This window comes from Ranitomeya variabilis, chromosome 5, assembly GCF_051348905.1.
Source record: "Ranitomeya variabilis isolate aRanVar5 chromosome 5, aRanVar5.hap1, whole genome shotgun sequence".
NCBI lineage: Eukaryota > Metazoa > Chordata > Amphibia > Anura > Dendrobatidae > Ranitomeya > Ranitomeya variabilis.
The window spans coordinates 122,373,683-122,385,799 of record NC_135236.1 but is presented as its reverse complement, the minus strand read 5'-3'; the positions used below and the strand labels follow the sequence as shown (position 1 = coordinate 122,385,799).

The 12,117-nt window shown below is 46.2% G+C and overlaps 1 protein-coding gene across 4 annotated transcripts in view; it reads right to left on the bottom strand.

Annotated features, from left to right (window-relative positions):
• Positions 1-10,123, bottom strand: part of RASGRF1 (Ras protein specific guanine nucleotide releasing factor 1) — a 113,864-nt gene extending 103,741 nt beyond the window's left edge. For 3 of the 4 annotated variants that reach the window (XR_013215610.1, XR_013215611.1, XM_077263185.1), the window contains exon 1: positions 9,730-10,123. Coding sequence is in view for 2 of the 4 variants with exons in the window: in XM_077263185.1 (XP_077119300.1) it covers positions 9,730-9,978 (249 nt within the window). In the remaining 2 variants the exon portion in view is untranslated. The remainder of the gene's footprint in view (positions 1-9,729) is intronic. The other variant, XM_077263186.1, reaches the window with a different exon arrangement.
• Between the last annotated feature and the right edge of the window lie 1,994 nt (positions 10,124-12,117).

Genomic DNA, 12,117 nt, shown 5'->3' with positions numbered 1-12,117 from the left:
AGTCCTCGAGTCATGTTTCAGACAAAATGGCAGTGTTCTCTTTTTGCCCATCGACCTCGGACTCTGGCTTGAAATCCACCCCTACTATGCTTTTTTATTCCTTGAACCTACTTATGGCCTTCAATTTGCCTCTATTTTACTGTCAGACGCAGCTCTGTACCCACACGTGGATAAGTCACTGCCCCCAGTGCACGTCAGATCTCACGTTCACTCCGTCAGCACCATTATGGTCTATGGCCTTGTCGGCACATACGCCCGAATCCCATTTTTCACGGGGGTCCGGATGTAAGCCCCAATGTGACCAATTAACCAATTAAGAGACAAAACACAATGTGAAAGCACCCCAACTCTGATCTGTCTTGCTTAAAGGTACCTTCACACTGACCAACTTTCCAACGATAACGATCCGTGACGTTGCAGCGTCCTGGATAGCGATCTCGTTGTGTTTGACACGCAGCAGCGATCTGGATCCTGCTGTGATATCGCTGGTCGGAGCTAGAAGGCCAGAACTTTATTTGGTCGTCAGATCAGCGTGTATCATTGTGTTTGACAGCAAAAGCAACGATGCCAGCAATGTTTTACAATGGTAACCAGGGTAAATATCGGGTTACTAAGCACAGGGCCACGCTTAGTAACCCGATATTTACCCTGGTTACCATTGTAAAAGTAAAAAAAAAAACACTACATACTCACCCTCTGATGTGTGTCACGTCCCCCGGCGTCCGCGCTGCTGCTCAGAGCTTCCTGCACTGAATGTGTCAGTGCCGGCCGGAAAGCAAAGCACAGCGGTGACGTCACCGCTCTGCTTTAGGGCCGGCGCTTACACAGTGCAGGGAAGCAGACGCCGGGGGACCCGACAGACACCGGAATGTAAGTATGTAGTGTTTGGTTTTTTTTACATTTACACTGGTAACCAGGGTAAACATCGGGTTACTAAGCCCGGCCCTGTGCTTAGTAACCCGATGTTTACCCTGGTTACCCGGGGACTTCGGCATCGTTGGTCGCTGGAGACCTGTCTGTGTGACAGCTCTCCAGCGACCACACAACGACGAAACAGCGACGCTGCAGCGATCGGCATCGTTGTCTATATCGCTGCAGCGTCGCTTAATGTGACGGTACCTTAAGAAAAGACAGAGTGCCAGTTCACTGAGGTATCAGATTACAGGTCCTTAGTCAAGTTAATGGCATGTGCAAGGGGAGAAGCAGAGTGAAAAAGAGAGTAAAGTTACGTTCCCGCAATGAAATGGGATTTATGGAAATCTCCTGAACTCTGCGGTTTTTTTTTTAACTCAGCGTAAACTGAACCGCGGTGCGTGTTTTAAATCTGCAGCATGTCAATTTCTCTTGCGGATATGCGAAGTTTTATGTGTGTTTTTTTTCCCATAGAATCACTTAAGATGCAGAAAATCCGCAGGTAAAAAATTGTTTTCCAGTTTTAGTGTATTCCCACTGCGGAAATGCACTAAAAACGCCTTCAGTCAACACTTGACTGCATTAATAAAGTTTTGTCAGCCAAATACCAGAAAGTATAAAAAAACAAAGCAGCTTTATTTAAAACATGACACGCCAACAGGAGACAAAAACTGCAACATCACGAGATAAAAACGCAAGTAAAAAAAACAAACTCACAAGCGTAATGGGAAAAAAATGCAAGTAACTTACAAGGGGTTGTCCACTACTCAGAAACCCCTTCTCAATCAGCATGTTTGCCCCCGAGTAACATAAGAACACTTATACTCAAATCCGGTGCTGGTGCCGTTTCAGGAGTCGCTCTCCAGGGGAAGACATCTGATACGTCCAAAGGTGGGTAAGTGAAGCCAGAACTGATTGGGCACATGGATCACATGACATAACAAAGTGACCCGATCCGCGGGAGAGCAAGTGCCAATCCGTTGGAACAGCGTTGGCACTGGAGGTGAGTATAAGCGTTATTATTGTACTGGGAGCATATATGCTGATTGAGACTAGATTGTTCAAATAGTGGACAATCCCTTTAATTTAACTAAAAGGTGCAGAAAGTCTGCAACATCAAAACCTCACCAAATACTCATCGTGTGCACATAGCATAACAGACAAAACCAGACTGTGCTACTGCTTTCTAGTGTTTATCTCTCCCAAAGCTGGATTAACAACTACACTGCTCAGTACTGTACACTGCTCATTACTTAGTACAGTAGTGTTTAGCTCTCCCAAAGCTGGATTAACAACTACACTGCTCAGTACTGTACACTGTTCAGTACTCAGTACAGTAGTGTTTATCTCACCCAAAGCTGGATTAACAACTACACTGCTCAGTACTGTACACTACTCAGTACTCTAGTGTTTAACTCACCCAAAGCTGGATTAACAACTACACTGCTCAGTACTGTACACCGCTCAGTGCTCAGTACAGTAGTGTTTATCTCACCAAAAGCTGGATTAACAACTACACTGCTCAGTACTCCTGTATGATGTTCTCCATCCACAAGCTCTGAGACAACTGAAAATCAGAGATTGGAGCCTGCAGAAGGAAAAATAGTTAAAATGCAGGATCTAAGTCATATAATGTTCAGCATTAGCATTATTCCTCAAGTACACACACAGGACAACTTATTCTGAAAGATACCTGAAACAACGGGCACACCTTATGGATTTAGTTGGGAGACAACCACACAACCTGCACATTTCCTTCTAAGAATAATAGATGATTTTTAGGACCTGCTATTCATAGTGCTGCAATCATAAAACTTCCTATTCTGCATCAGGCCCAGATAATATCTGAGCAGGTAAACTTTGGATGAGAATGTCACGGGCTGTCCTTACATATTACAGTGATATCTGCCAGGAAACAAGATTTCTCTTCAAATTACTGAATTGTGTATAGGCAGCTTTATCCTGACCCACTTTTAACAGGGTCTACATGGAGTAACAAAAGACGAAGGAAGATATTAATTAAGGGGCTATGACATCAGACTAATGGGCCTTTAAAATGCGGTGAAATTTCCATCCGTCAATAAAGAAAAAGTAGAGATCAGCAAAAATAGGACCTCTGTCTGACAAAGCTATCAAATCAATGATTTCCAAACACTGCATGCATATAAATCACCTCTACTTGTTGTCTAGATGCCTGGAACCGCATTGTTTGCCTTTTTACACTGTATGCAGATTTCACCTTTGTAATCTATTTTTGTAAAAAAGGGCAAAATAATGTCTTGATAAAGAAATAATGGATGGATTTTACTCAATTGTTATCAGAATAATGTAGGAAATATTAGATTAAAATAATCTATGAAATCTTTCACAAGGTCTTTGCTACTTAATCTGAGAGCAGCATAATGTAGGGACAGAGACCCTGATACTAGCAATGTGTCTCTTATTAGGCTCTGTGTTGTAGTTACAATACAATCAGTGCTTTATCAGCAGGAGATTATCACTGCCTAACTAGGCCTCAAATGCATGGCAGTCCAGCTAATCTGTGTAACCCCCACCCCCACCACTGACTGGCAGACTGGTGACAATGCACAGTGTGTGCAGTAAGCTGCCAATCAGGGGTGTGGTGGGTTATATACAGCTCAGCATTCTGAGCACTGCTAAATCTACAGCTGAGAAAACAGGGATTCTATAAGAAAATAAAGAAGCAGCCCAGTAAGGGACATATCGCTAGAATCAGGATTTCGGCCCTTACATCATGCTGGTATCAGATTACATAGCAAAAAAACTGCTCACAAAATACCTTTAAAAATAATTTTGCATTTATAAACAGAATAAGAGAACTGAGTAAATATTTTGAATTACTTATCTTTATTTACAGCCTGCATTATAGTGCACAGCTGCAGTCACAACCTTCAGAGCTGAAATCTCATATACTGCACAGAGATAACTCTTCTGATTTAGATTGTGTCATTTTGTTTGCAGTTCAAATTAATGAGATGTATCCTACTCCAGTTATAAAGAAATGGGATCTGTTGAGTTGTGAATACAGCTCTGGATTATAAAGCAGATAAAAAATTCACAGTTTTGGGGCACAACATATTTGCATAATTATTTGCCTTTTTTTACTCTTTGAATGTTCTAAAAAGGGAAGGGGTTATCTCCTGCAAACGGGGAAATTGACTATAAAGTATTCCAGAAACTCGTGTAGATTGTAGGGCAAACCCACATTGGTATACAGCCGTTTAGATATTTTGCGCTTTTTTTCCTCTCCCTGAACATTTGTTTTCTTCAATTTTTTTTGTACTTTTTCTTTTTTTTTTTTTTTTTCACACTGATGTTTAGATACTTTTTTGCCTCCCTCAAGGACCTATCACTTGATAAAAAAAACTTTGCAAAAATCCCTGTGTTCGGATTCATCAGCTATTATCCTTTTTTTTTTGCTGCGTCACTCCATTCCAGGGATATTCACCAGTTGCTTTTGGAGTGCACTATAGGAAGTTTCTGCTTACAGACCAACTAAGTCTTTCTTCAGTCTTTTCTAGGATTGTGCGCCTTCTCTTTGCCCTCCCAGATGCTGTCAATCACAGCTTGGCAACATCTGAGACTGCTAGATCAGCTGCCAAGCTGTAATTTGCAGTGTCTGGAAAGGACTGGTGAAAGCAGAGGAGACTCTGTGAAATCTCTGCTTGCATATCAACTGGACGTTCATTCAAGCTGCGCTCCAAAAGTAACAAATTTGATTATTTCTACAATGGAGTGACGCAGCACAAAATGGAAAAAAAAAGTCAGAATCAGAGGAGCTGAGGGATTTTTTTTTACTAAGAATTAAACTTAATGTTTTGAGTAAATGACAAGTCCTCTTTAAAAGAGATTAGTTCAGCAGCATAGGACACCACAAAGTCCTCAGCTTCAGCGACATGCCAGTTTCTGGGGAAGATGTGTGTTCTTATGAATTTCCCACAGATACTCCATTTCTCCCATGAAAATTACCTTCATTTATGTGTTCTTGATGTAGGGAAATTACACTGAGGACAGGGTCTGATGTGATATCAATCAGTGTACAGCGCCGTGGAATATGTGTGCGTTACACAAGCAAGGAATAGCTAGCGCCACAGGCAGCCATCAGTAGATATTATACTGCAGATAACGAGATAAAGCATTATGTCTCCGCACCGTCAGTCTCCCGGCTATATTACAATAATTGCTAGTCCATCCCACCAGGGCTATGCTGGAAGTGCATTACCTGTGCACAGGATACATCGCTTCCTATGTAAGTTCCTTTTTCTGAACCTGCTGCAGACGTGGCCACTACGACATAATAATCGTCCAATATTCCATGTATTCCCACCATATCATGCTGAATATATAACTCACCCTCCATCTCCTCCTATACTGTCTCCATTTCCATATTTCAGTCACATCTGTTCACTCACAAAGATTAAGTAATGAGCTGCCCACACGAGTTTTGGCTCCAGCAGAATGTTCCTGCCATGTTTACCAGTACTTCATGTACAATAATACATTTCTCTCACCTGACATTGTTCTACCTATTAATGGTAACCCTGTCACTAAATTTGGGGCTACTAAAAAAAAATCAGCAGGTCGTTACGCAGCTGTGGTTTAGCGTTCCAAACATGAACAAGTCAAAAATGTCCATTCAGGAAATAGGTATCAAAAAATGTATACATTGAAGAGGATCTGTCACTTTCTCAAATAAAAAAAAAGTTAAATACCTTATAAACGTCCCTGAGTTCCCACGATTCTTCAGCTCTTTTCCGTTTTTTGCTGCGTCACTCCATTGCAGAGATATTCACGAGTTGCTTTTGGAGCGCAGTATGGGAAGTCTCTGCTTACACAACAACTAAGTCGTTCTTGAACTTCTCTAGGGTTGTTCGCCTTCACCTCGCCCTCCCAGACACTACCAATCACAGCTTGGCAACATCTGACACTGCTAGACCAGCTGCCAAGCTGTGATTGGCTGTGAATGGAAAGGAAGGATGAAAGCAGAGAAGATTCTGAATGTACGCCCAGTTTGTCTGCAAGTATAGATTTCACAAATTGCGCTCCAAAAGCAACACGTGAATATTTCTGCAATGGAGTGAGGCAGCACGAAACGGAAAAGAGCAGCAAAATTGGGAGAGTTCAGGGATTTTTTTTACTAAGTAATAAACCTACGGTAACTTTTTTCATTACGTGACAGGTCCTGTTTAAGAGAGATTAGTTGAACAGCAGAATACACCACAAAGTCCTTGGCTTCATTTACAAATAAATGCGTTAAAAAAGGTTATTGCTAAAGCCAAAATCTTGTGTACATGGCAATGAAATAAATACCATTTTTCAACTTATAGATATTGGACTTTGGCCATTTTTTATTACTTGATATGCAGTCCTCCAGTGGTCGGACTCTAAGACTTGCACCTGCACTTTATTTGATTGGTGACACTTTATCTTTTTTGGAATTTTATCTTTTTTTTATTTCTCTTCTGTTTTCAACTTCATTTACTGTCCCATCAGTCCTAAGTATGGGATACCATATGAAACTAAAGTTGTTTGCTGTCAAACTCCAGTCAATGTCAGGCAACTGTGCCCCCAATCTAGGACTAATGACCCTACACTGGGTGAGAAAAATTGGAGCCGAGTCCCAGGGTTTATCTGGGGACCCTGCCGTCTTTATGTGACAAGTAGAGGGGTCTGTGGCCTAAATTGGCTGTAAGACTCTTCTCGAAATCTCATCCAACCCTACTAGTAAACTTGTAGATGTGCGCGGCTCAGGAACTGCCAGTTATTGGCTTGATGTGGAGTGGTGCAGTCATTAGTCCACTCTATATAGAACAAGACCATATGCCCACATCACTCAGTTTACTCCTGTCACTATCGTATTGATTCTTTTCTTGCTTTCTTTTACTATATGCATATCCAGCCATCTATTCTAAATTTGTCAATCACCAGTTGTGATCAGGCACAAGGTGGTAAAGCCAAACATGCCGGCTGTGCGCTGGGTGCTCAGGGTTGGGATACGGCTACTCTGCATTATCCAGGGAACAGGGCCGGGCAGCCGCAGCTCTGAGGTGTGTAATACTGCCTGTGTGACCTTCTCACTTGCACGACCCTCTCAGGTGTATGTATAAACTATGGATGAGTCTGGGCTGTTACCTTCATATGTCATTATGTACTGGAAAACTTCTAGGAAGTCCTTTCTGTCAGTGGTAATTGGCCCTACAGCTTTCCTATGATCTACACTCACCGGCCACTTTATTAGGTACACCATGCTAGTAAGGGGTTGGACCCCCTTTTGCCTTCAGAACTGCCTCAATTCTTCGTGGCATAGATTCAACAAGGTGCTGGAAGCATTCCTCAGAGATTTTGGTCCATATTGACATGATGGCATCACACAGTTGCCGCAGATTTGTCGGCTGCACATCCCAAAGATGCTCCATACAAGGCAGGATGGATCCATGCTTTCATGTTGTTTACGCCAAATTCTGACCCTACCATCCGAATGTCGCAGCAGAAATCGAGACTCATCAGACCAAGCAACGTTTTTCCAATCTTCTACTGTCCAATTTCGATGAGCTTGTACAAATTGTAGCCTCAGTTTCCTGTTCTTAGCTGAAAGGAGTGGTACCCGGTGTGGTCTTCTGCTGCTGTAGCCCATCTGCCTCAAAGTTCGACGCACTGTGCATTCAGAGATGCTCTTAGGCCTACCTTGGTTGTAACAGGTGGCGATTTGAGTCACTGTTGCCTTTCTATCAGCTCGAACCAGTCTGCCCATCCTCCTCTGACCTCTGGCATCAACAAGGCATTTCCGCCCACAGAACTGCCGCTCACTGGATTTTTTTTCTTTTTCGGACCATTCTCTGTAAACCCTAGAGATGGTTGTGCGTGAAAATCCCAGTAGATCAGCAGTTTCTGAAATACTCAGACCAGCCCTTCTGGCACCAACAACCATGCCACGTTCAAAGGCACTCAAATCACCTTTCTTCCCCATACTGATGCTCGGTTTGAACTGCAGGAGATTGTCTTGACCATGTCTACATGCCTAAATGCACTGAGTTGCCGCCATGTGATTGGCTGATTAGAAATTAAGTGTTAACAAGAAGTTGGACAGGTGTACCTAATAAAGTGGCCGGTGAGTGTACAGTGAATACTTCACCTCTTCTCAAAGCTTTGCACAGTTTTCCACAGATCCTACTTTCCTATTGATATTTTCAGTTTACACAAAAACTAGTTTTGCCCCAATTTCACATCAGTATGGTTCTGGGACACCACAGATCTACCGCTTCTATCTGTCTCCTAAAGGTCTTTGTATCTCCCCACTCTACCAATGTTATGAGATATCATAGATCCATGTCCCGCTGCCCACCTGACGATGCAGCCCACCATGATCACCTTCTCCACTAAGCAATCATTACTCATTCTACTTGTCTACACATGCGACAACATAAACCATCTAAGCTGCGGGCCTCATGTCTGATAGGAAGCATGACGTATAGGCTATACCCCCATATATTCTCCGTGCCCACCACCCCACTTGCAATTCAAGTTGAGTCCATGAACCGCCTGTGCACCCCACAAATTCCATTAACCAATCATTTCATCACAATCACAACTCATGAACACCAGGATGTCACCAATGAGCTCTGCACCTAAATGTACACCCACCATTTACATACATCTACTGCCAATGAGTTACTTGCGCCCATTTCCACCCTCCCCATTGTCACTCTTCTGCACCAGTCACAAACTCATTTTCTGGACAATATTGATGAGTTTCCCTATTGTACATCACTGTGTACCTACCCTGTGCCCACCTGATACCACTCACAGAGGACCACCCAAGCCCACTTGCGGCCATTTCACACCTTTTATCTATAAAAAGTACCAGGCCTCTGATAAAATCTTGATGAGATTAAGAACATTTAATACCTGACTATAACTGCACAGACATTGTACATATATATCGTATATACACACACTAACACACATATATACACAGAAATATGCACGTGCACATAAATATACATATATATATAGACACACACACAATTACACACATATATACACTGACACATATATGTACACACACACACTGACACACACATATATGTACACACAATTACACACAAATATATATATACACTGACACACACACACACACATATACACACTGACACACACACACATATATATACACATACACACTGACACACATATATATACACTGACACACATATACACACACACGCTGTATATATAGTTCATGTTCAGCCCCTGCACTCTTTATTCACACCCCATGGTGGCCGTCAGTACCCGCTGGTGCAGACCCACATCCCAGCCCCCCTGGGCTAATACCACCAGCTGGGCTATCCATCCCTTACACCTCTCCCAAGAGGACCACCTTGCCTACTTCACCTACCGTCTGGGTGCCCCCCACACCCGACACTTCTGCCCCTGCACTATAAGGTATGGGGGTCACTATGGGCCATGCTAGTCTTATGCATGGTGGTCGTGTACGCTGCCAATGTAAACAGCTGCCCAAAACCCACCTGTGCCCCCATCCTGCTGCATTCTGCACACCAGTTCCGCCCCCTCCTGTCTCCGGGACCCCATGGACCTGCCTCTGTCATCACTTACCTGTGCACTGCATTAACCCCTCCATGCCCACCTGCTCTGCCCCCACTTGTGCACCTGTCTGTGGGCAGCACGTCCCTGCTCTGCCCCCCGCCACCTGCATGCACAGCGGTACATGGCAGCCCCCGGTTCCTGCCCGCACACCGGGCAGCTGTACCCGCCTCCCACCATGCAGGGTGCCGGTACCTGTCGCTCCGGGCCCCCCTTGGCGCCCCGCTCGCAGCTGCAGCCCTCCAGCAGGTACAGGGCACACGGGCGGCCGCTGGATTCGCTCTCGAAGCAGAAGAGCAGGTTGTGCAGCAGCGAGAAGCTCCGGCTGTGCCAGCGGCTGTTGTCCGAGCTGCGCTTGCTGAGGGTCCCCCTCCGCGTCCCGTCCTTCCTCGCCAGCTGCCCCAGGTACACGGCATGAGCCTCGTTCAACCGGAGCCGCTGCATCTTGTGGCCCCCGCCCACGTTCCCCCCCGGGTGCCCCCTCCTCCTCACACGCTGCCCTGCTCTCCGGTACTCCCCGTACAGCCCCCGTTGTACGATCGCCGCACTCCTCCTCCTCCCAGTGCTGCACACTGGCTCCTCCCCCCCGCCCCTCACTGTCCCGGTGATCTCCGGCGGTCCCGAGTCTCCGGAGTCACGTGATGCTGCCCGATTCAGCACCGCGGACAGAGCCCAACCCAAAGCACGAGAGGCGGGGGTCTGCGGTGTACGGGGAGTCCGGGGCCCTGATAGAAGGGGCGGGGGACAGGTGAGGAGAAGGCGACAGGGGCTAGGAGCCACCGCAGCACAGGTACTGGGGGGCTGGGAGATGGCAGCAGCACAGGGAGATGCTGGGCACAGGTGAGGGGGCACAGCAGGCAGGGCTGGAACTTCTGGCACACTGGCACAGAAATGCCCTTGTTACCGACCCTGTGCTCAACCTGCTATACTGCCATCATTCTGTCAACCATCAAAGAAGGTCCAGAGAATGACCACTACTGTACGTCAGACATCTGCCCCATGCCGGACCCCAATGGGTACTGACCACCCTACTGCACCATGACCACACGTACCACAGCCGAATATATGAGAGGTGAACATCCTTCTGCACCCTGACCACACATGATATAACCGAATATATGAGAGGTGACCACCCTACTGCACCAAGACCACACTTGCCACAGCCAAATATAAGAGGTGACCACCCTACTGCACCATGACCACACGTGCCACAGCCGAATATGCGAGGTGACCTCCCTACTGCACCAAGACCACACTTGCCACAGCCAAATATGAGAGGCAACCACCCTACTGCACCATGACCACACGTGGCACAGCCGAATATATGAGAGGTGACCACCCTACTGCACCAAGACCACACTTGCCACAGCCAAATATGAGAGGTGACCACCCTACTGCACCATGACCACACGTGCCACAGCCGAATATATAAGAAGTGACCACCCTACTGCACCCTGACCACACATGCCATAGCCGAATATATGAGGTGACCGACCTACTGTACCATGACGACACGTGCCACAGCCAAGTATATGAGAGGTGACCACCCTACTGCACCATGACCACACGTGCCACAGCCAAATATATAAGAGGTGACTACCCTACTGCACCAATACTACACGTGCCACAGCCAGATATGAGAGGTGACCACCCTACTGCACCATGACCACAAGTGGCACAGCCAAATATGAAAGGTGACCAACCTACTGCACCATGACCACACGTGCCACAGCCGAATATATAAGAGGTGACCACCCTACTGCACCATGACCACTCATGCCACAGCCAAATATATGAGAGGTGACCACCCTTCTGCACCATGAGCACACACCCCACAGCCGAATATATAAGAGGTGACCACCCTACTGCACCATGACCACAAGTGGCACAGCCAAATATGAGAGGTGACCACCCTACTGCACCATGACCACACATGCCACAGCCGAATATATGAGAGGTGACCACCCTACTGCACCCTGACCACACATGGCATAGCCGAATATATGAGAGGTGACCTCCCTACTGCACCCTGACCTAACATGCCATAGCCGAATATGAGAGGTGACCACCCTACTGCACTATGACCACACGTGCCACAGCCGAATATATAAGAGGTGACCACCCTACTGCACCCTAACCACACATGCCATAGCCGAATATATGAGAGGTGACCTCCCTACTGCACCATGACCACACGTGCCACAGCCAAGTATATAAGAGGTGACCAACCTACTGCACCATGACAACACGCGCCACAGCCGAATATATGAGAGGTGACCACCCTACTGCACCATGACCACATGTGCCACAGCCGAATATATAAGAGGTGACTACCCTACTGCACCAAGACCACACGTGCCACAGCCAATATATGAGAGGTGACCACCCTACTGCACCATGACCACGTGCCACAGCCGAATATATGAGAGGTGACCACCCTACTGCACCCTGACCACACATGGCATAGCCGAATGTATGAGGTGACCACCCTACTGCACCAAGACCACACACGCCACAGCCGAATATGAGAGGTGACCACCCTACTGCACCATGACCACATGACCACACTTGCCACAGCCGAAT